We start from the raw sequence: 26,856 nt of genomic DNA, 5'->3' as shown, positions 1-26,856 counted from the left end.
GCACAGAGTGATCAGAAGGGGTTGAATTGGCACTGGGCGATCAGAAGGCGATAAATTGGCACAGAGTGATCAGAAGAGGATAAATTCCCCACTCTGTGCCTATTTATCCCCTGCTGGTCATCCCTTCCCACTTACCGGTCCGCTTGCTTCCGGGATCGCGGAGGCACGCTTGCTTCCGGGATCGCATGTGCAGGCTTCTCCTCGCTGGGTCTGCAGGAAGGCGGAGACACGCGCTGCAGCCAGGAGGAGAGGAGAGAAGACGAAAAGCACGCAGGATCGCGGGATCGCGGTATCCGGTAAGTATGTTACCGGTTTTAATATTTTTAAAACTTGCATTCGCCGTATAGGACGCCCCCACTTTTCCCCCCCAGTTTTGGGGAAGAAAAAGTGCGTCTGATACGCCGAAAAATACTGTAGCTGGAAATGCTGTTAGCACTGAGATCTCAATTCACAGGTAGATACAAAGGCACAAGATTTCCATCAGGTTCAACAGCTTTTTTCTGTACTTGCTGCAAAGGGTATTTGCCTAAAAAAGTATAACTAATCTAAAGAATAGTAAATTGAAATATTTTACATTTTCATTCTTGGGTTTAGATATCTTTTAAAGTCGTAATTTAGAGTTTACATCTACCTAAATAATTTATGGTATTGAGAAAAAAAAAAATCCACCCAGATGAAAATGGTAAATGAACTTGTAACAGTCACAAGCATACTTCTGATTTTTCCTATGTTTGCTTTTTAGTAACTTTGTTTATTTTTTCTTTCATTCCTTTGGAACATGTAAAAAATGGTGCACATATGGTAAAAAGTAAAAGGTGCAGACCGCCCCAGGGCACCCAGCACAGTGATGTGTTTTCCGTTCCAGTGATTGACATTGCGGCTACTTAAAGCTGACACACACAAGTGCTTAAATAAGCTTATGGTTAGACGCGATAAAATACACTACAAAATGCATAAATACTGAGATCTAGCTGTTGTTTGTGATCTAAATATTTACACATATCACATGAGATAGTATGAGATGTAAAGCTGGACCTGCAGTGATATCCTCCAGAAATAATGCTTAGGATCAAACAAAATGAAACAAAAGTTAAAAAGAAGCGAAAAAAAGTTCCTTTTCCACAAGTTTGCATGAATGCAGTTTTTTAAAGTTAAAAAAAAAAACAAAACAAAAAAAGACATGCTCACCTGTCCTGCCACTCTCCTTGTTGAAGAGATACAGTAGCTAAAAAATGGCTGCATTTAACACACAGAAGTGTTGGATGACAGGTTCCCCACTACATGCTATGGTTTGATCCATCATCTTATATGTCATGGTGGTGTGCTGTAGGTTGTGGTTGGAGGCAAGAAACACAGAGTGTAGAGAGGGACTAGTAATTTGATACTCCCACAGATTTCAGATGCAGGACTTGTTTTTTCAAGACAGTAAAGATCAGTGGGATGCAGGGGAAGTTGGTAATGTGAACAAAAGGACAGTGCATATGAATTAATCTGTGTGAAATCACCTGGTCAGTCAATGACTGGTGGAAGGAACTGTGGAAGGGGACCAATCATTTGACACTCCCAAGACAATGCTGTACAAGACAATGTAGATCATTGGGGTGCAGAGCAAGTTGGTGATGTGGACAGCAGGACAGAGCATATAACATAATCTATATGACACCATTGGCCCAGTCCAGGGCTGGTGGAAGGATCCACAATGTGTCAATGCTGTCCCATTGGGAGTCTACAGTCCTGCAAATTGAACAAGGTATTGATAGGAATTCAGACAGCAGGTAGCTGGAGTGTGCACTGTGGAAAAGTGGCATATCACCAGTGGGCAATAATGGGCACCAGTGGGCAAGGAATGGAACCCCATTCCCAGAACAAGCAGGTAGTACAGTGTACTTAAACACCAAAATGTTATTTACTGCAGTTTCCCAGCCATTATATGTGGCTTCATTAGTTTTCCTTTAGTACCTACTGAAATGGTAACAATGGCCTACAATATGAGTAACAATGGCAGGAAGATGTCCTCGAGTTGTGATGGCTAAGTGGTCACCAGATGCAAGAGATTTTACTTCTCCATAGACATGCTCTGAGATCTAAATTACTGTGTTGCAAACTACACATATAGGTATAATTTATGGGGTACCAGCCTTTCTTCACATTGATTGCACATACACAGCATTTCTAATATGGCTCTTGAGGTATACATGCTTGATTGTCATATGTAACAAAAGATACCTAAAATGCAATAATATCAGTATATTGTAAATAAATTATATCTATACATATATCTTTACATCTGTTTCTTGTAAAATTTCTTGTAATGTTGAGCCATATATCATCGTGACTGAACAAATCTAAAATATTATCTTGCGATTTTCTCTAGAGGAGGTATTTTTGTTCAAAGCAAGTCCCTAGATGACGCTACGCACACTTCATATGCTTATTTACATTCAAGTCATTATTTGTTTTGATTACCCATGGACCCTGGTTTTTTATTACTGCTGTCATGAGGTTACTACACACTCAATATCATAAATGTAGACAATTGTTGGTAATGGTGGCCAAGGCTACAAAGCTTCCACAGTCTCCAGAAGTCCCAATCATTAGCCAGTGCAAGCACTGCCCATTGTCTTTGTTAACATTAGGTCCACAGCCAGAACCCACATACCATAACTGGAACTTACATCCCACCATGCTCGCATACTACACCATGATGAATATTATTTTTGACTAAGAAAAGTCTGTGAAGTAGCATGGATGGAATCCCCACATGCCACACCTTGCCATTGTAGTTACTGTACATGTGGTTTGTCAGGTACCATGAATGGTTCAAACAGGGAACAAATTGAACCTGGGTATGTTTTGGACATAACTATCTTACATGGAAAACAAATACCCATGGTTAATATGGTTTAAATCCTAAAAGATCCTGTGCCTAAGCTCCACCATGGTGCCTTGGTTTTAAAAACGGAGTCTGTGGTCACCACCTTCTTTTACTTTTGGAACCATTTCCAAAAATATAAAAGAATATTTGCATCACTTCTGTAAAATCATCGTCACAGAAAGACGTTGGTCTGGGAGTAAATACAACCAAGCATTCCTTTTTATAAATGGTACAATTTTTGGGGTTAAATAATGTACACCAAGCATGCCAAGGTGCCACGGGGATTAGTGGTCATGGTAAAAAATGAACTTTTCCAAAGTTCAATAAATATGGTTTATTGTAACACATCATCAAACATCAGCCTCATTTGTGGCTCCTGGTTGTGCTATGTCAATCATGGCATTAAAGTTATTCAAAAACTTGGCACTGGAAAAAGGCCCTTTGCCAGGCTCCCCCACTGCAGGTTTAAATAGGCAATGTGTAGATAAATGATGCCCAACATGTGTCATTGACCATGATTACCCATTATTGTTAGAATGGTATCTCCAAAGTATCTCCAAACAGGGAACCACCAGTCCAACTTTTGTCCAACACATGCCCAACAAATGGCCCACTGCACAGCAATCACATTCTTTCCCGATTCCCATACATGATCAATATTTTTTTTTATTCTTTGCATGCCAAAACTATCCCTTCTTCTAGGAGTATCTAACTATTTTCCATGCTGTCCACGCCCCTCTACCCATTTCTTTAGGCCCCTACATCACCTTTGAAGAAAGATACTACAGATTGTCAATTGAGGAACATCTCTGAGTCTGCTGGGGCTTCTGACATCACATCCAACAGCAATCTCAAGGCTTTTACAGGAAATTACATGGCTAAAATACATTTCACAAGGTGGTCCATAAGGTGTTTCTTATGGTATTGATTAGTTATTTTTCAATCTGGATACCAAATAGCTTGGAATTTTGAAACTTGACCTGCCATCACTCCACAGCTGTACTGATAAACTGCAATATATAACGTTTGTGTTCCTTTACTTCAATTTAGTCCAAGGCAGCCTAGTATGGATTTCCAAGACAGAATAGCAAATAACTGGGACAAAATGTTCCTGGAAATGATATTTTTTGGATGTTTTCAGCAATTAGTTTTTGGTAATGATGCCAGGCTTGCAAGTGGAGTGGAGGAACTAATAGCCCATCAGTGGGTGCAGATGGAATTGAAGAAGGAGGGATGTGCCAGAAGTCATTCCTATTCTTACAGTGTCTGGCACCTGCAAACACTCAACCATGGCCCTCCTAATAACCCCCATTGGTGACAAAGGCAATATTCATACTTGTATTCCCAGCAAATGAAATTCTGGGTTTAACCCCTTGAAGGATGGGAATAGAACAGATTTATTGGGGGGAGGGGCTTTAGAAATTGGAGGGAGAACAACGTATTGGGGAGCATAAAAAGACTGTGCTATAGAAAATAGAGGAATGTTTAATTTGCAATTGAATCTAAATACATTCCAGAAGTATTAAAACTAAAGGCTTCCAGGGTTTTTTTTTTTGTCTAAAGCAGCTACAAAGTAGAAAAGCCTAAGCCCTGCCAGCATGCCCCAGATAGCATCCATACTTCCTTAATGTGGAAGCAGTGGTCTCATTGCAGAAGTCAAACAATCCCCTGAGTCAGGCGTACAGCTTTGCATTCTATAGCAAACTCTGGTTCTAACTCAGAAATGGCATGTGTCAGACATCTGCAGAGAGATCACTGCTTCAAAACAGTTCAAGGATCCTTCTGTGCATGGACGTTTTGACTTTGACTACACATAGAAAACACCAACAAATATAGAGATAGCTCCAGTAATATACTACTCTTTCATCAAATTGCATTCTCGTCTATATCACAATTGAAATTCGCTTTTGCAAGTTAATATTTTAGAATTTAAAATTCTATCTCCAAGGTATGTTTTTACTTTTGAAAAAAAATTCCAACAACCAATCTCAACAAAAAGCAGCTTAGGCTGCAATATTTACCTTTAATCCAAAGCAGTCTCATTCAGTACCCCATATTTAACACAAGATGACCTCTAGGAAGTCTTCTAGGTTGAATGTCACCCAGAATCACCTAACCCAGACGGCTGAGAACATACAGTGAGTACAGGGCTGTAGATGAAAATGGGATGCTGCTACAGTGCCCTCCATTTACATTGTTTCTGCAATAATGCATTGATGAGTATCACCCAACTTGGGGATGAGGCAAACAGGAAAATAACTTTGCAGCATCCCATGACCAGCCTATAGAAAAGGTGAATATTAAAGGACAAAAAGTATCAAATACATCCCATGTGGGCCATAAATGTTCTTCATTTGGGAAGAGGACTACAGTTGGACTTTATAGACAAAAAGAAGTATTGTCAGAGAATGAAGCCAGCACCTGCAATGGACTTCCATGACCTAAAAGGTTATTCCATATGTCATTTTAAGTGAAGCTGAACAAAACTTGAATGCAAATAGGTGTCAGAAAAAGGCCAATTGTTCCACAGGCCTAGCCCACTGGTGATATGCCTCAGAAGCTGAGCTATTATGCCAATTCTTTTACTGCCCGAACGGAATCAGGATCAGGTACAGAAAACTAAATCTCAGGATACATACAGTGAAAGCTGAACTTGTAAAAACAAACACGAGGTTTGAATTCTTTCACATCTGAATATCATAAGGTATAACCTTCTACATACATATAATGAAAAAATACATTTTATGTATATGCAACTACATACACATAAATAAAAAAAAAAATATATATATATATTTATAAATATAAATATATATATATATATATATAAAAAATCAAAGTAATATTATAATCAATATTATAATCAAAGCTTTAGCATACAAGTCACTCCACTATTTAAGGATAAAATCCAATATTTGGTAATAACCAAAGGAACATATAAATATATATAAAAAAATTTAATTAAAAATATATATAAATGTATATATATATATATATATATATATATATATCATCTAAATGTATGCATACCCGCCACTTCCTAAAGCAAAGATCAAATTTACCATTTAATTTTTAAAAAGTGAAAGCTTCTACATACAAAAAATGTATTTATTGTATATAATATAAAGACCTAAAAACTTTTACATTCAGGTCATTATACAATTTAAAAATAGAAATCTGAATATTTTTTTTTTTTAAGTCTTGAAGCTTCCACATACAAATATATAAATATGGTCTCAATAATCAAAGCTTCTGCATCCAAACCACAAGTATACAAATAAAACTCCAAAATATGTATTTATAAATATTCAAAGTTTCCTAATACAATTACATTGATAATAATATTTATACAGTATAAATATTAAAAGCTTCTGCATACAATCCAATTTGTAAATATATTTTTATGTTACAAATAATCAATCTGCTTCATATAAGCCACTCACAGTTTAAAGATGAAACTCAACATATTTATAAATAATTGAAAAAGTCTCCATAGAAAAACTAATAAATTGAAACATAAATACATAACACAGTGACAGGTCACAATTGCTCACAGCTGGATAGTATTATTACTTCACACTTAAAACGGGATCTGAGGTCCATAATTATGTGTATTATACTTAAAAATAGTATATAAATCAATTCTAATATATTTAAAAACATGATTCTACAACACAAATTAGAACCAGCATTTCGTAAAACATACAAAAAAAATTAAAAAGCCTAAATGCAACTTTAAAAAATGCAACAACAAACATGTTAAAAAAAGAGATATAAAATATATTTTTAAAAATGCCTAACCCAAAAATAAATAAATAGAAAATGTGAATAAACTATAGTCGTAAACTACAATGTAGCGAAGCTTCATAAAAGCTTTTTCATATAAAGTTTCACTTTGCAGGTAATCTATCATCATAAAAAATGTTTTAATTCAACAGACCTAATTTTTAAAAGTGTGACATTGGGATAAAAAAAAGAGAAAAAAAATGACAATCATTGTTATATGAGAACCAATAGATTTACAGTTGGGAGTTAGAATTACAGACACATGACTAAGAATAAAGATAATTATCATGTGACAATTATTTATTATGCCATGTCACTGACATTTGTGCTGTTGTTTTAATTATCTAATTTCTTAAGATATAAGGGAGATATAGCCACAAGATTGCAGTAAAGGTTTTACAATATAATATTTGCCTCTTATTAATGTCATTTGAATTCAAGCTAATTTTGAAATTATTAAATAATTTTGATTAACGTCGATTAATGAGCATGTTTCAGAAACATTTTTTTTCCTTTACTTTACTACTGCATAACTTCTACAAAAGGTAAAACAAGAAACATGAATGTCATAAGAGAGTCAATTGTGTCAAGGCATTTGTTATATTGTTGCAAAATAATTGTAAGAGGACAACAAGCAATTCTAGTGCAATTCTAGGACTTCTCTTTATCTTTCACACAGCTACATGGAACTGGATGGGGAAATAAAAAAATTATCAGTATGGCTTCTGCCCTGATAGAATTCTGCACAGGCACCTAGCAAGGCAAATCATTATTTTGTTTCTTGAGTGTCTGCACGAGTTTTGAGTGTCCTTGGGTGAAAGGTAAGCCTTAAGTTTACGGTTTGCTTTGGGTTACCAATTAGATTTACGCGGTAGGGTATACTTAGTGTTTTTTTTTGGATAGGGAGTCAGAGCTGAGTCCCCCTGTTGTCCCCATAGCTTTGTTTATGCTGGTCACAGTGTTGTTGCTCTGAGAACAAGGTCATCTTAGGATGACTTGTAGTTTTAGTTTGTACGTTACAAACTAATTATATCTTAAATCTTGCCAATACGTTTCAAGCAATTACTGAAATGTTTTTTTTTTTTTTTTAATTTTTAGGAAGGGTTAAACCCAGTGGTGTAAATACAAATCTAAAGACCCCCATGCAATATTTTTCAAAACCTCTCCACTTTTCATACTCATTCTCCATTCATTTAGGACATGCTTCCTCCCTTCCTTCCTCCTTTAATGCTGAAAATATTGCCTCCCTTATAAATTTTTGATGCGCCCCTTTTTATTGTTGCTTCCCACCATCAGTGCACTGTGCGCTGGCCTTGGCCCTGAGACCCCTGAAACCTCTGAGACCCTACACCAAGCTGAACCATATGAATAAAAGTTGACCATTGTAGGTAAATGATTTGTGCCTGCATAATGGATCTACTGCCAGGATCATCCGGTGATAAAACAACAGGAATCTAAAAAAACAAAAATGCTGTGCTATGTTATAGACAGACTGCATCATATATGAAAAAGTTTTATGATGCCCCCACTGTAAAGGGTGACCACATTAGGGTTTAGGGTAATGAAACTACTATTGCATGCAACCAAATCAAACATACCCCAAAATGCTCTATTGACAAAAACACATAGGTATGTACTAACTGCTGTTTGTTCAACGCCTTCTATCTGGTCATTGGGGTCTATTTAAATGCAAAATGGCAATGTAATGAAATAAAGGTGAAAGTGATGTCAGTCAGGATGTGCATGTGATGGTGAGTTTCTAAATCAGACCTCCATATCATAAAGCACTTCAGACGTTACAATCTAGCAATAAAAAAAATAGGAGTAGTATAGCAGTATTGCAGCACTTTCAGCAGTGCACCACTGTGCAGATGTCACAGCATGTCACCACTAATCCCCATTCTCTGCAGGGTGATGAAAGTGTCATAATGACCTCTCTAATTGATGCTAATTGGTGACCCAATTGAGTTAAACACAAGGAAGATTGCGCCATAGAAAGCTGATAGTTATCCCTATCCCCAGGTTTGAAGTATGAAGAACTGGATTTATTCTGCTTCCAGTGTCAGTAACCCGCTGCTGTACATATGGCCATGGATTGTCATGGAGTGACAATTCACATCTGATTTTTGATATTATGCATGTTCAGTTATATAATGTAAAACAATTCTGTCTGAGACTCCAACATCTATCAATGTATCTATGTATATTACATTTAATTAGTCTATACCAGTGTTTCTCCACCAAGGTTCCTCCGGGGCTTGCTGGGGGTTCCTTGAACAATGAGCAATTTGTACCTCTCGGGCCATTTTAATTGACCCCAATGATCTTTTTGGCTATCTGTAAGGGTGACATTCTTCCCAATAACCCAATAATAATTCTTCCCACTGACCACCATGCTAATATACTGTGAGCTGTGGGTATAGTAATTATAGTCCTTTCAAGGGGTCCGCCATGATAAAAGGTTGGGAAAGGCTGCACTACACTTTTAGTTTCATAATTTGAGTTCAAGCTTTCCTAAACCTGATTCAATATCCTACACACTGCATAGTTTACATCTTCCAAACAAGCAGCAAAAATCTTAAAACAATCCCCATCTTTCATCTCTGTATCTATAACCATTGTGCATAAATTAATTAGCACAATAAAAGGGGTCTATCAATCTTGGCAGCCTGCTGATGTAAATAGTGGGTAGGTGTCTCCTTGCTGCCTTCAGGTGGGCAGAAAGCATCTACTAACTACACTTTGTGACACATGGAACCTCTCTTCTCTACACCATATGGACCCTTCTACACTGGAAAGTGGAACCCTTATTCACTTAACCCTTATTCTCTCCTATAGCTTTAGAGGTTCTGATATCCTCCTGGTATAATCTAGGTATATCCTTCTGGTTCTTTATACCAACAAATACCATTGATCACAAGTCATTGTATGTTATGTGTCTCAACCTCCCCTGAAGAAGCCAGAATGGTGAAACACGTCGGGAAATGAGATCAGATTAATCTTCGTTTACACCATTATGGTGACCTGCCTCTGTCCACTCATAAATTGAGCTATAGGACGAGAACAGGAAAACTTTGTTTAGCTAAGACACTTTCACCCACACCATTAGTGGATGAATGTAATACACTATGGTTTGGATACAATAAGAAAGTGCTTTATGTAAAACTTATGGAGTTTCAAATATTATATGTATAGGTCTAAATTCTTTTCTTCTATTGCAAAAAAAAAAAAATTCTACTTTGCCCTCTTTGGTCTATATTGTTTGATAGGGGATGGCCATAGACCAGGCATGGGCAAACTATGACCTGCGGCCGTATACGGACCAATGGGGATGTTTCTCCGGCTCTTTGCGTGTTCCATGGCTCTGGCCAGTGGCATCCCGAGCAGGGTCAGGAGAAGGACCATGCCGGGGGGCGCACCGGCCAGAGCCGCAGAACACATACCCGGATCTGTGCCTGCGATGGGAGAGTGGGCGGGCTGTCACACAACCCCCGCCCACTCCCCCATCACAGGCTTAGTGGGTGAGGGCGTTCAGGGGGCGTCATGATGACATAACCTGGCCCACTTTACCATCAACCCGGCCCCTCCAGCAAATTTTTTTTTGGGGATTGTGGCCCCAGACTAAAAAAGTTTGCCCACCCCTACCCCAGACATTCAATTCAATCTTTCAAAATTTGTTTGATTAAGAAGGAGAAGTTCACTCTAAATACTTACCTAGTCGGTAGGTGTTTCTAATCTGTTAGAAATCAAATGAGAGTCTTGAAAATCTTTTATAATTTAATAACTTCACAATAAAAGCTAGAGAGGTCGGGGATGGGTTGTTTAAAAGATTCACTGCTTTAAACACAGGCAGTTTCATCTACATGATGTTCACCCCAATATTAATATTTGTTCTTTTCATTAAAACTTGGAAGCATGATATGCAACCATAAACCTGATTTAAAGAAAATCATTAGTTTTCCCACTGTTAAATAAAGGTGGTTAGGTGGCTTTAAAGCTGGCCAATTACTTTTATAGCCCAGAATGCATGTGGAGATATAAAACTCTGTAATAGTGACACAGTCAGGAGTTTGTCCCTGTCTGATGTCTGGTGAACATGTTCATGATCACATATTACTATGTAGATCAGTCGGGGTCGGCAAACTTTTATGGCCACTAGGCCATTTCAGGGGTGGGTGGGCGCACACTAGGCCAGACTTTAAATCCCGCCCTAATGACCCCACCCCCCACCAGGGAACGCCCCCTGAAGTAAAATCCCTCTCCTCCATACGCATTTTAGAGGGGAGGCATTTACTTTCAGAGAACGTTCCTTATATACCGCGGTGGCGGGAGTATCAACGCCGGCCACGGTAAATTGGGTAACCACAGCAAGGAGCCGGCACACGAGCTCCGGCGGCTCCAGGGCTCCTCCGGCTCCAGTAGTTCCTAACGCCCCCTGGCAGATCTGGCCAGCAACCCGCTGCCCTGGAGCATTAGGTTGGATCGGCAAGGGGGCATTAGGCCGGAACAAACCACCGGCTAGATCGTATCTGGCCTAAAGGCCGGAGTTTGCTGACTCCTAATGTAGACAATAAAATTGTGGAGAGTTTTAGTACAGTGGGCCTGATTTAATAAAGCTCTCGAAGGCTGGAGCAAACCTGGAATGGATCTGGTCCAGGATTGAAAACATTTGCTAACAAATAGCCCATAAATAAATAGCTTCACTGATGAAAGTGTATCCTCTCCAGGCTTGGAGAGCTTTATTAAATCAGGCCCAATTAATTTTAGAACAGTGAAGTATGTAGCCAGGGTATGTACCAGAAAGAATTTTTTTCCTGCAAAGGTATCAGATGAAGTTTACAACTGAAACAGTTATGAATGTGACAAATGTTCAGCTCAGGTTGTTCTGGTGCCATTGCCACTTCATCAAGAAGTAAACCGTGCCCAGGGTTGAGGTGTTGCATGTTATGTCTCATTCACAGCCACCCTAAGGGAATGATAGGTGAAGGTAGTAAGTGGTTCGGTACCACGCCTTGTAAAATGTTGATACACTGGGTCATTAAGAACCAACAGAGTGTCTAGGGCAGCTAAACGACTGGCAAGGTGCCAACCTCCAGGAACCACTGTTCCACCACCAAGCTGAACAAACCTTTAGATGCAGCTTTCATTTATCTGTTTGGCCCATACCGGTAGCTGTCAAGGAACAAGGGTTTGTTTCCACAATTTGCATTGAAATAACACATGGAAGATCAGAACAATGCCAATGATTCATAATGACACCCATGCCCAACATACGTGATTGTGCATTGTAGTGCATTGGGAACCGCATTCAGATGATTGGGCTGTCTGAGCCCCAATGCATACATGAACACAGCTGATATTTAAAAAAAAAAAAACGTCAACCTAATGTGAACAAGCCCTAAAGAAATCCAACTCATCTAATGGCGAAAAGCATTCAGCAGACAAAGTCACAGAGTATGGTGGTCACAAAATTCATATAATCATCCCTGCCTTGGTGATTACCCTATCCTTTCCTTTATTCAACCAACACATCATACATTGCCAGCCCTTAGATGGGATGGCTGCATTAGTTTTCTGTTTTCATGGTTGGTTTCCATTTTTTAACCAGGTTCTCCAGCTAATAATCCAAATTCTGTACCTGGGTGACAACGGTTATGCCTTCATTGTATTTGCACGTAGTTGTCACATGGTCTTGACTTCAAACCTCTGCCTATATTCATCTAGGTTACATGGTTAATCAATGCAAATTAAAGATTGCACTTAAAAAAATATATTTTGTTTGTGCTTCCTTTATGATACACAAAAATAGTTTTTTATGATTTCAAGAAGCCGGGCAATCACAAATGACTGGGTTTTGGGTTTCCAGATGCAAATAGATTGGATGTATTGGTAAATATCAAATGTATACAAATCATGTCACAGTTGATCATCACAATGGCAGAATATTATAATGTGTGTGCAGTGTTTCAGAACTTCACATGGATCAGTTACAGATAGGAAACATGATCAGAATGGTTGGCCAAAGCAAAATCAGCTTCACATCAGCTCATTTGTACTAGGTCATCAGAAAGGACAAGAGAACTGTATTTCTGTCAGGATCCTTCATAGAAATTTCTGCAACAGGATGAAGAATTGGATATTTATTTATAGTATATATTTTAGGTCCTCAATTACAAGGTCTCTGCATGCATGTGGCATGGTGGCTACGTTGGAGCACACAGGACGGAAAGTTGTCACCCTATCACAAGTGCCAAAGTAGGGACCTTTATTGCAAAATCTCCATGTATTATCTCAGCACAATTTACATTTATAGAAACATAATATTTTGTAATAAAAAATCATTTGAATATACAATTGAAACCATCACTAATATTCTTCCTTGTGCCCTTTGCATTTGTTACATGAAGCTCAAAATACCCAATGCTGAAGCACAATGGAATTCCAAGTATGATTTTGCAAATTTTGGGATCAGCTATCCCTGGATATCAATATGTTGCATTGGTCTTGCTATTAGTGTGATGGAAACTGAATTTTGCATGTGCAAAAAATTGCTTTGGCCTCATCCCAACCTCAAAGCAAAACCAAACCCCAAAGCTGAGCAAGAGTTCAAAATATACAAAAATTACCCCAAACCACCTGAGAAAACAACAAGTTGAGCCTAAAGAAACAATCGTTACAGGTTCACCTTGATTTGGAAACTTATGTGTAAGTTGCTGCTCAACCCGACAGGTAATTTTGTGTTCGACAATCAATAAAAAGGGAAAATGAAATTTTTGGCATTTTAATAATAAGGCTGAAAGTGTGAAACAAACATGGATTCACTGGCTAGGGTTACCACCAACAAATGATGCTCGGACATTAATCCCCAATTAAAGAATTGTTTTGAGTAGTTTAGCCAGGTGAATGCCTAATCATGTGCAGGGGAGTTTAAAAAAATGATTGCAATGAGGTAGGATGATAATAAAAAAAAACACTTTACACCCTTTGGGGTAGATTAATAAAACAGTGAATGTAACTTTTTCAAAGCAGTGTCAGATGTAGCCAACAATGGGCCCCTGAGCAGAACTGATACGGGGCCCCTGTGGAGGAGCCTGTCGGCAGATGGGGGTCCAGGGACCTTGTACACCTACCTATGTCAGCTTCAGCTTCAAAAATCACTAAGAGGGTATCAATCATTGTCGTTTAAAACACAAGCAGATTCACCTGCAGCGAAAGCTGGTGAATGTTACAATTGCTTCTTTATTACAAACATAACTCTATAAGTGGCCAGATTTACCCAAGTTAAAATGCGAAATTCAGTCTGGGCATCAAACATATTGAACAATTTCCCTGACATACGCTGTGGCGTAGCTGATGGACGCTTCTCTAAAACAACGCTGGAATATTCAGATCTAATGACTTGTTAATGGCAGCTCCATAAACGGATCTTTCCTCACATACAGGTGCTCTTAATTTTCCAAGTATTGATTAGGATTAAAAAATCTTTTGTTAATAGATATACAAATCTAAGTTTCTAATAAAATATAAAATAAAATATACACTTAGTAATTGTGTTTTGCATATATATATATATATATATATATATATATTAAATTGTTATTAATATTAGACATATGAATATCTAATGATGGCATTTTCCCTATTTATTTTTTATGACTTTATTTTAGATTTGTTATTCTGCTGCTGCTTTGTATTATACAATCTGTCCATTCATATCATGTCTACTTTACAATCAGCAATGACCCCTGAACATAACTTTCTTCGCTGATTGTAATAAATTCTGCTCACAGACTCACTGAGGATCATTTACTAATGAAGTCAAGATTCCTCCCCCAATAAAGTGAATTTTCACATAGCAAAGATGTCAGCACTTATGGTTCTTTGAAAATCCCCTTCTGAGCTTCCATGTTATCCAATCATGAGAAAAGCAAATTCATATTTGCCTAATATACCTGCACATGGTTGGCTATTTCAAGTGAACAAGAATCTGCTTTTCACATGATTTGAAAAATGATGTTAATATTTAAAAAATCCATTATGCAAAGATCCATAACTTTTTTTTTATATCAGCTTCAATATGTCATTTCATAAAATTTTGCAAATACATTATCATAATCTTATTGTCGTAATTTGTTACCAAACTGTAATACAAACTCTGTTTGGAGTATGTAAGTAGGTTGTTTCTCATTATATTACATATATATTATTATTATTATTATTATTATTATTATTAATAAACAGTATTTAAATAGCACCAACATATTACACAGTGCTGTACATTAGATAGAAGTATATATATAGTATATATAATGTATATATATACATATATATATATATATATATATATGAATTTCTTTAGCTAACACTAACAGAATCTAAATATATAAACTTTATTCATTTTTACTGTATCTAGAGTTCAGTGACTGGGTTATAAAATTTGTACATATAGCAATAAACTCTGAAACTCAAACTTTATACGATGGCTGACTGCGACATTTTCTTGAAACAATATATAATGCCTCATATGTTTGATCTATATAATAATATTATACTTAATAATTAATATTACAACATATTACGCAGCGTTGTACATTAAATAAGGATTGCAAATGAAAGACAGATACAAACAATAATCTCTCTCCCTATGTATACATATATTTCATTTTTTCACAATTTTTAGTATATACAATATATATATATATTATATATATATATATATAAAGCCGTTACCAATAATCTCTCATCCTCTCATCTCTCATCAATCCTATATCAGGATTTTAGCAGGTACAAGGTCATTTACCAAAACGACTCCATTGGGTCAATATTTACTTATACCGGCTCTACAATATTTGAGACATGGCGTTCTGAACTAGGTCTACGTGGTTCTCTTATAGACAAATATATTCACACTCTATACCAGTGTTTCTCAACCAGGGTTACTCCAGAGGTTGCTGGAGTTCCTTGAGCAATTTGCTCAGTTTAAATGACCCCAATGATCTTTTTGTCTATCTGTAAAGGTGACATTCTTCCCAATGGCCAGCAATGTAAGAGAATTCTTCCACTGACCACCATACTAATATAACGTAAGCTGTAGATTTTGTAATTATAGAAAGGCGTCCCTGAAAGTTATTTTTAAGGGTTCCCCCATGGTAAAAAAGTGGAGAAACACTGGTAAAATAAAATAAATCCAGCACTTATTAACATACCAGTCCACTGAAATAACAGATTCAATACACCGAGCTATAAAAATGTTACAGGCCCTATTGGAATCCATCTGACAGATGTTGATCCATTATAACATTCACATATTGGTGATCAATAAATGTTCTGGTTGTTACATTTAAATCATAAAACGCAGAATACAGAACGAAAGACATTGCATCAACAGGTAGCAACCAAACACTGTCTGGTGTCCCCAAGTCCCAGCAGTTTCAACTGTGACACTGAGCAGATCCTTGCTAAATTAATTCCGCATGCTTACATAGAAAAATTCCTGTTCTTGCAGATTCTTTCTTTAAACATGCTTATTTAATAAAGATTTCATCTAATGTAACGCTGTATATTGTATGATAGTATTTGCTAGAAAACAGCAGGGTAATTGTCCCCTAAAGCAACATGGCTATATACATAAAACACAGATTTATATGGCAGATGACAGTGTCGCCAATGTGCAATGCTCATGACATTTTTAGACAGACACACAAAATGCTTTATTTAGAGAAACATCTTACTTCCTAATCTTTCATGGAAAATTAGGTATTGGGCTCATTCATGTAATGTTGGCCAACACAATCTCAACCCATGGACATACCAGGGAGCTTTACACAAATTTGGTGCATCAGTGTGCAGGTAGCATTAAGATAAAAAAATAATATATCTAAAAAAAGAGTCAACAAAAACTGGCCACAGTGCACATGGCCAGACCATGTCAATATATATATCGATGTGTATACACATGCTGTGGTGTGAACCTACCCTCAAGGTCCGTACAGGTATTTTCATCCTCCCAGATGATCATTTGTCTTGGATAGAAATCTATGACTGGTACAGGCTACAGGTCCCATGACATTGTTTAGTGATCACTAGAGGATTGACTATTGTAGTCCCTGTAACAGACTCTCCCCTAAAAAAAATCTACAACCAGTACCCAACTAACATTATTGCAATTGTGCTATTGCTTCAAGCATGGTTACAAAATATACATTCCACAGCCACGCTATTGGTCCCAATGCCAGCACAAAAATGGCTTTTATGGGTTAAAAAACTGAGAACACATCCAAGTAACCCTGTGATTATTAACAGCAAAACTACTAAAATACAGAATAAAGTTTTGGATGTCCAATGGATGGGAACTTCTTGTGTCACCCATACCAGAATCACCCAACTCCAGTCCTCCAGGGACACAGCCAGGGTAAGATTTTCATATAAACAGTCAGTGAACCCAACTAAATTCACCACCATCTGCTGGAGGAATACTAAAAATGTGGTATGCTCAGGGCCCTCATGGGCTGGAGTTGTATAGCCCTGACCTACAGCATGTATATAGAAAGATGGCTGGTGAATCTCTCTCTACCTTCACCAGAGATTCCATATAGGAATCAATATGAAAAATGCCCAGGTGATCGTTCAATGAATCTGATCCATGAAATGTGCAAAATTTACTAAGCCCCGGGGACGGTCCGCATGGTGAATATACCAGCAAGACAGAGTGAACTTTTTGTAACAGTGTATCCTATGTGATTCTCTCCTAGATGAATGTACTTTTTTATGAATATGTCATATAAATAAATATATCCTTTATCAGTGTATTCTGTATATATGTATCCTGTGTGAATCCATATTTTTATAGTCCATTTGAATGTATCTTATATGAATGTATCCTATGTGAATGTCTTGTACATGAATGTGCCCTATATCAATTAATTCTATATGAATAACTTCTATACAAGTCTATTCTTTTTAAGTATATTTTCTATGAATGTATAATATACATTAGATTGGGAGCCCCACTGGGGAACAGTTAGGGACAGACTATGGACTTTGTACAGCGCTGCATAATATGTTGGAGCTATATAAATACTGTATAATAATAATACGTTTATACATTAATCGTATATATATATATATATATATATATCTTATGTGAATGTTTTATTTATGAATGTATGCTTTATCAATGTTCCTGTTTATAACATCAGTGCAGCATGTCTTAGATCTTCATAAAAATTTCTATTTCAAATAGTTCTTCCTGTGATTCAGTGAACTATTTTATTTTATTTTTTGATCTATTGGAAATCCTAGATAAGTGATCAAATTTCAGCATTTTAAAGGATAACAAAGTAAACCCAGACACATTCACATATATTCAGCAATATTCAAACCCTCTGCATATTGTGCTTCACCTCCACAAGAAACCTCAGCCTATCTGTTCCTCACTTGAATCATAAAAGAGGATTGAGATGACACAAGCTAGTTTCATAAGGAGATGAGGATGACAGACGATTAAAAAAGGTAGCAAAGGAAAAAAAAAGTGTGTCAGTTTACACACAGCTCTAACTTGGTAATTGATATCAGGGCAGTATTGGTGTTGATCAAGGTGTACAATGCAATAAAAACATCAGGCTACATTGTTTTATTTATATGTATATGTGTGTGTGTATGTAAATATATATATATATATATATATATATATATATATATATATATATATATATATATATATGAAGTATTATTGGGTGTACTTTTTAACTCTTTTAGATCGTTTATCTTGTCATGAAAATAGGCCCGTTACAAAAACAGCCAGGCAAATATTCTGACACATAACCTGTTATTCTGCAGGCAGTAAATAGAATGTCCCGACTATAGACCGGAGCCAGACACAGCTACTGGAAATGATATCAAATGTCCCAGCTATATGAAAGTATAATAAATGTTTGTTGTTAACAAAAAAAAATCCTGTGTACATATATTAATATTAATTGATAATCTATTTACATATATATATATATTTTATATAAAATACACCTGCATAAAAAAGATCACCTACATGAATAAAAGTACAGTGACACCATACAAGCCCAAACTATAGCAGCCGGTAAAACCCATCAATATATTTCTGTATATAAAACTACTAATATAATTACGGATGCTGCATCAGCTAATAATTGCATATTCGAATCTGCTTTGAATGAGTCCCAGAAATTTTTTTCTATATAGGTCGGTTGTATCTCATTTTTTTTCATATCTCTTTATTTTCATTTATAACCTGATTTATATCAATGATTTAATTTCCATCAAACCTTTTACCTTGCACCTAGCGCGTTAATTCCCCTCCATGGCATTTTCACCTGAAATTGCATTTTTCACACAATAATTTCATCCAAATCCTTTTCTTATCGCTCTATCTAGGATTCTTTGAATTTAAAAGTGTGAGATGACATCGGAGATATGATAAACTCTGAGGGGCAGATTATGTCTTCTGCACCTCTATAAAGATTTGCCCTGTGACGTCAGCAGGAGTGGATTATAAAGAAAATTGATACACTGGTGTTTATATAATGAAGGATGGCATGCTCACTTAGTAAAGCGAACCTGTTTTCATTTGCAATTTAAGTAGGTGTATAGGAAAATTTATAGACAGAACAACATAACTGGGGATAGAATAATAAGAGCTTTATTTCATTTGCCAACACCCATGTTCCTTCAGAAAATCACCCCACGCCTAAAAGAAAACCTACAAAACTTTTTTGGTATGTGAAAGCTACAGATATTGGGGGTTTGCTGGATTTTAGGAATTTGCTATAAGGAATAAAGGGATCAGCTGAAGAAGACGCTCAGTGAATGTTAGGTTATAATTTAAATAAGCAACTGACTCTGACCTGCAGATGTATGTGAGGTTAGATATGAGAGTTGTCACTTCATAAATGACCACAAGAGGAAATGACACCGGGGGGCAAATCCGGCCGAATACCCCTAGAGATAACACCATCAGAGATGTGTCTTTTGGATGTATAAGGTTACAATGACATCATTATCAGTCATATTATTTTTATTCTTTTATTATTTGTATGTATATCATCATTACTTATATGAATATTGATTTTCTTTTTAACATTATTTTTATTGTGTTTTATTATTACCATTTCTATTATTATGATCAATATAGTTTTTACCTTGATAATTTATTTTATTTATTTTGATTTATGAATATTATACAATGAAAATGTATTTCATATTTTTAAATAATATTTGTATCATCATTTCATTATTACTTTTAGTATTATTTTTATATCATTAATATTTATATCAATGCTATTTATTTATAGTACTATACTATTACTAAATATATTACTATCTATAAAAAATAACACAATTATTATTTATATCTTACCATATTTTTATATCATATATATCTATATCATTATTTCATATATTGTTACCATTTATATCCATATGATTGGTATCATTCTCATTGGCAACATTGTTACTTAAATAACTATTAACTAAATCATGTATATTAAATTATTATGTTACCTAAATTGCAATTTGTATCATTATGACCTTATTTTTTTCAATACGATTCGGTATATCCGTTATTGGTATTTGGATCTTTTTCCTCCTGAACATGTTGACAGGTTTCCTTACAAGATAAAATATAAAGATGACTGCAGACTCCCATACACAGAATGTTTTCATGTGTTAGACATTTCTGCTTGCAATGACTGTGGATTGTGTTGTTCTATGAATTAAAAGATTAAATAGAAATAGGAGTGTGAGATTAGAAGGATGATAAAAAAAAAGAAAAGTGATGGATAGATAATACATTTGAAGAAAGAACAGTGAGTAGATAGATCCATTGCTAGAAAGACAGACATACAAAAAGATCAATTAGAAAGAGAGAGATAAATAAATTAAGAAACAAGGAAAGGCGATAGGTATGGAAATGGATAAAAAAGATAAAAGAAAAATAAAAAAAAAGGCAAAGGAAGGATAGGGAGATCCATAGAAAGAGGCAACAGAGATATACAGAATGAGAGAACAAGAGAGAGAAAGAGATTCAGATGGACAAATACATAAGAGAGATTTATAATAGGGGGAAGTTGGCAGGGAGGTAGATATAAGAAACATTAAAAAAACAGAGGGAAGATAGAGAGATTGATAGATAGAGGAAAGGAAGATATTCAGAATGAGAGAACGAAAGATAAATTTAGATAGACAGATACAGAGATACATAAGAAGAGGCAGTTGGTATGGCGATGAATAAAAGAAATCTAAAAAGACAGATGATAAATTAATGCATGGATAAAAGAAAGAATGAATGACAGATAAAGAAGAAAAAAAAATAAATAGAACGAAATAGATAGATTAAGCCAGACAAATAAATAAATAAAATTAAGAATAGAAAAGTAGTTTGTAGGGAGAAGGATACAATAAAAAAGATACATAAAGGATAAATAAATAGAGAGATAAAAAAAGAATAAAAATAGAAAGAATAAAAAAGAAAGAAGGATACATGAGGTATGAGAGAAGGAGATTAGGAAAGACAGATATAAATGCATGAATGTGAAATCTATATTCTAGGCTCATCACGTCCCTGCATATGTCAGGTATATATATGTATACAGTGTATATATATATATTTATACAGATATATATATATATATATATATATATATATATATATATATATATAAATATATCTTATATATATTCTGTTCTTGTTACATGAGGTTTCTCCAGCATTGCTTCCAACATAATAAACAAAATTCGACCTCCGAGCAAACAACACTTAGGAATACATCGACTCCACAGAATATTCTATAATCATTTCGTTGTGTTTCCATGTTTCCGGAATTCAGAGATTTTAGGAAACACAAAAAGCATAAAACTGTCAAGGCACAATCAGGTAGCTCAGATCATACAACACAAGAGAGTACTAAAAGACTAAGAAATGAGATTAATGTGGTGGGAAATATGAGAAGTATCATAATTTATTATGGAAGATTAGAAGATAGAAATTATTATATTGGAAAAGACTGAATGAGATAAGAATATGTTGTAGATGACTGACAGAGACAGGTAGAAAGTATCTCGGTCCAATATATTATTATATAGAGAGATTGGGATAATATTTCTATTCTAAAAGACTAACAGAGCCGTATTGATGGATACAACATTTTATCTTTACTATATATAGATATATTATTTCCATATATTTTATAGATAACTGACAGACATATTGAGGGGATCCTGTTCTAAAATCTTAATACAGAGATCGATTGGGATATTCTATCTATTCTGGAACACTGATAGAGATATATTATTAGATATAAATTACATTTTAGACAACTGACAGGCAGAAGCTATTACGTTCTAAAATACTAACAGATACATTATGAAGAAACTCTATGTTCCAGACAGATAAGTATTGATGAATATATGTAATATTCTGCTGTAGAAGGCTAAAGACAGAAATAATTGGACTCTGAAGCAACATAGAGATATTATGTTTTATAACACTGGAAGAGATACATAGATAAATATATTATTAGGTTCTAGACGAAGATATAAAAATATATGTATATTATAATAGGATATAGAAAATACTATACTGTGAAGCAATATAGGTAGAAAATGTCCTGGAGGCATATACTGATATTATGACTGGCAGAGTCAGACTGAAATGTATGTTCTGCAAATGCTGATACAGATAATGTGTTGTAGAAGACTGCAAGGACTGAATAAACTTGTAATGCTCTAAAAGACTGCAGAAAGAATTTTATATCTTAGAAGAGAGAGTGAATAGAAAAACAAGATAAGGGTTCCACCAGACTGATAACACATCTGATGCTCTATATAGTATATTAAGCTATTAAGGAAAGAGAACTAGGAGGTAAACTAAAAGGAGACAAAGCAAGAGACATTTTGAAGTGTCACTTCATAAATATGTGTCTGCTTATTTCCTGGTCTTACTCTGTGAAGTGTCACTTTGTTAGAATGCCTTTTAGTTTATGTTAGAATCTTCTGTTTTTTTCATTGTGAAGTGATTGTGTGTCTTGAATTATTTTGAAGGTTCCTGGTTTTACAATGTAAAATGTTACTTTGTGAGTTTCTGTGTTGGTTTATGTTAGAACCTTCTGGTGTTACATTGTCAAGTGTTACTTTGTTATAATGGGGTTTAGTTTATTTTACAATCGCCTGGTATTCCTAGTGACAGATTGTGAATATATGTCCTAGGTTACTTTAGAACATCTTGGTATTACTATTGAGTTTTGTAAATATTTGTCTTGGATTATTTTAGAACTTCTTGGTATCACACATACTTTGTAAATATGTATCTTATATTACCTTAGACATTTATGGCTTTATAATGTAGATATGTGTTTATTGTGACCCTAGAATCACCTTGTGGTAGTTTGTAGCATTTTGAAATTGTGTGTTTTATATTATGTTAGAACCTGGAATTACTAGCTATAGGTTATGAATACATATCCTAGATTACTTTATAACCTGTTGGTTTTACATTGTAGATAAGTGCCTTAGATCACTCCTTCATGAAGTTTAACTTTGTGCATATGTGTTTTAGAATAGCTTTGAATCTCCTGTTATAACTAGTAAAACTTTGTGAATATGTGCCTTTGATTATGCTAGAACCTTCCTGTTGTACTGTATTCGATGTACCTTTGTGAATATAGCTTAGAATACCTTGCAACATATTAATTCTACTTTGTAGAGATCTGTTAGGTTATCTTAGAATCTCCTAGTATACCTAAAGATTGTTTAAGAGTATTGGATTATTCTAGACTCTATGTGTTGCTTTGTGATTCTATGCAAATGTGTGCCTTGGATTATGTCAGAACCTTCTGGTTTTACTTTATAAGTGTAACTTTGTGAACATGTATCTAAAATTACCTTAAAATCTTTTGATCCTTATTGTAGATATGCATTTTAGACAACCCTGGAACCTCCTGGTGTTACTGTTGATACTTTGTAAATATTTGTCTTGGATTATTTTAGAACCTCTTGCTTCTATATTGTAGGTATGTGTCATAGATAACATTGGAACCTCCTTGTAATACTTTGTATTTGTCTTGGATTATTTTAGAATAATAAAAAAATCATGCTCTTGAATTATTTTGAATCCTCCTGGTGTTTTTTTGTCAATATATGTTTTAGCCCCCCTGGTTCTGCTTTGTGAATGTGTATTTTAGCTTCTCCCCCCAACCCCCTGGTGTCTTCACACAGTCTGTGCACCTTCTCATCTATCAGGTGCATCCAGCAAAAGTTCAGTTCTTATCACTGGCATTCATTAATCAGACCTTTCCATCTTTTGAATTTGACCTCCTGACATCCAAACCACTAACAAGTTTCCCCTCTTGTCTACCAAGAACATCCCAGCCCATATTAAATCAGGTATGGATCAGCACTTACCATGCTGTGAGGAGAATTGAAGAAGTCCAAACCCTCGAGATGTTCCTGCGGTGGGACTTCAAACCCTCAGTAGGAGATAATGCCAAGAAAAGCCTCAGTCCTAGGAAGTTGGTTTAAATGCCACCAACATCCCCCTTTATATTCCAGTCGGGTTATATGAACCAGCTCCAAACAACAAATCTAGTAGGCATTTAAACCATTTGCAACAAAAGATGTGTCTTTTTAATGAAGCAATTTGAATCTAGATTGATTTTTTTTCCCTGCACTTAACCCATGCCTCTTGAGGTAATCGTTTCGTTCCCATGTAATCCAAGGCAGGCAAGGGGGGAAAAACACACACAAACTACCTGCAATTAGAAACTGCAGAAAATGCCCAAGATAAGAGGCTGCAAGTGTCAATTTCAGCTGTCAATCAGACAATCCATCAGGCCACCCAAAGAATTGCAAATTTCATTTTACTTCTAATGGTTGTAATTAAAAATCGATTTTTCTCCCCCATTTTATGCAGAAAAAAACTACAGGAAATGTAGAAGTGTACTTTTCTTTACACCTTTGTAAACAGGCTAAAATGTCACCTAGCCCTAATCTGCAAATTTAAAGCAATCTGTATCTCTTGCATCCAAATAATATATTTATGTGCATTGAAAGCTACAATTTCCAAAGCTTTAACAAAAACAATCTTTACAATCAGCTGTCATATTCTAATATAAATGAATTGAATATTTTGGATAAATAACGATCTATTTATACTGCTATAGGAGCATGGAAAAGTCCTAGTGTCTAAGAATAACGATATTTATTTTCTTTTGTCATTTTAGAATCTGGTTGAACTAAAAACGAATTATTTTTTGTGAAAATAAGGAATTTTTAAATAGTGTGCAAGCTCTGAAGAGTTTTCGAGCCTCAGGACAATGATCTTTATTTTTAGATGTCATTTTAAAATCTCAATGGAGTGAAAACTGACTTTTGTAAAAATAAGGATTCTCAAAGTAGAGTGTTCGGTTGGATTGGTCCTAGAGCTATAAGATAAGGATCTTTATTTTCAGCTGTCATTTTAAAATCTCATTGAAAATGACACTTTGGTGAAATACCAATCTTTATCCTGGCGTGTTAGTCCTGCGAAATGATGAATAAAGATCGTTATTTCACCTATGTAACTGTCATTTTCAGAACTTATTGCATTCAGTTGCACCTAACTGTCACATAACGATCCTTATCCTTAGTTTTGTGAGTATAGTTTCAGTTCTCAGATTTGGGTTAAAGAGCAATCATATTAACCCTATGTGTACATAAATCAGAATAAAATGACAAAGAATGCCTCACCTTTCCTGCAGAATCCAGCTCTGGGCGCAAGCTGTTGCCCTCTGAATGAGGGGTAACATTTTCATTTTTCCAATACATGGAGACAGAACAGTGCCAAGGCTAGCAGGAGTTTATAAAGCACTTGGGTCCAGGTCGGAGCAAATACAATCCAAGCAGGACTCTCAGGTTTAGGGAGAGGGGTTCCAGCTTACATCTAGAAGAAGCCCTACAACTTTCATGTCCAGGACAGCTGTGTCTGACTACAAGGAGTGGAAGCTGTAACTACCAGTGGGACTTTAGTCTTCCTTCCACTTTCCTGTTGGATAAAGCTGAGAGGCAGGAAAAGAAGGGAAGGAACAAGCAGTCTCAGAGGCAGATCTGCAAACTGATCAAGAAGTGTTGCTCTGAGATCCACCTTCTACCAGGAGGGAATCAATCGGTTATTAAGCTATTAGGTCCACCTTCTACCAGCAGGAGAATCACCACCAGCTATCAGTCTCTGAGGTTCATCTTCTTCAGAAAAAGTCACCAGCTATCAAGGTTTGAAGTCCAGCTTACACCAAGAGGATAGCCACCACCAGCTTTTAGGCTCTGAGGTCCACCTTTCCCAGGAGAAGTGTCATCTGCTGTCAGACTCTGAGGTCCACCTTCTACCAGGAAGGGTCACCAGCTTTCAAGCTTTGAAGTCCATCTTTTCCAAAATGATTATTAGGATTTGGGGTGCACCTTCTACAAGAGAAGAATCACCAGCGATTCGAAGACCACCTTCCCAGAAGAAGAATCACAAGCTATTAGGATTTGAGGTGCACCTTCCCAGAAGAAGAATAGCCAGCAGTTTTAGGATTTGAAGTCCACCTTCCCAGAAGAATAACCAGCGATCAGGATTTGAGGTCCACCTTCTAAGCAATCAAACTCTGATATTCACCTGAGAAAAGTCACCAATTACCGGGCTCTGGGGGTACCTAGAAGAAGTCACCAGATATGAAGACCAACCAACAGACGGCCATCCACAGGACAACAAGATGACTTCAGCAGCTGCTGGAGGGTTACAAAGTACAACTGAACACAGTATAATGATTCTTTAGGCACAATCACTCAGCTAGAGAACTCAGGGGCCCCGAATGTCTGCACAGGCTTCCCACACTGACCATGATCATGGATTGACCCGGCCAAAGTCTTCTAATTTGCGGCGTTCTGTACAATAACTTTGGCGGGGTGGTGACAATATATAGAAATAAGGAAGATAGATGGAGGAGAATCTGCACAGGGACACTTGGAATTTACGTGGAGGAGAGGAAGGATGATGTGGGGTTGAGTTAAAATTTCCCTCCTCCCTTTTTCACATCATCACCCCAACAGCTTCGTGCAAAATGCTGATTCCTGTCCCTGAGCAAAGCAGGACTTTACAAACTGCCCCTCCCTTACTATCTATCGATCTATCTATCTATCCATCCATCCAATAT

The 26,856-nt window shown here is 36.0% G+C and overlaps 1 protein-coding gene across 2 annotated transcripts in view; it reads right to left on the bottom strand.

The window, feature by feature from the left end:
• Nucleotides 1-26,604, bottom strand: part of LHX6 (LIM homeobox 6) — a 69,502-nt gene extending 42,898 nt beyond the window's left edge. The window contains exon 1 of one of the 2 annotated variants that reach the window (XM_072430531.1): nucleotides 25,415-26,604. In XM_072430531.1, the coding sequence (XP_072286632.1) occupies nucleotides 25,415-25,492 (78 nt within the window). In that variant the 5' untranslated portion in view covers nucleotides 25,493-26,604. Of the gene's footprint in view, nucleotides 1-24,091; nucleotides 24,287-25,414 lie in introns of those variants that run through there. The other variant, XM_072430532.1, reaches the window with a different exon arrangement.
• Between the last annotated feature and the right edge of the window lie 252 nt (nucleotides 26,605-26,856).

The sequence above is a fragment of the Pyxicephalus adspersus genome, chromosome Z, assembly GCF_032062135.1.
Source record: "Pyxicephalus adspersus chromosome Z, UCB_Pads_2.0, whole genome shotgun sequence".
Taxonomy (NCBI): domain Eukaryota; kingdom Metazoa; phylum Chordata; class Amphibia; order Anura; family Pyxicephalidae; genus Pyxicephalus; species Pyxicephalus adspersus.
The sequence above is the reverse complement of the archived record's forward strand: the minus strand, read 5'-3'. Positions and strand labels throughout refer to the sequence as shown.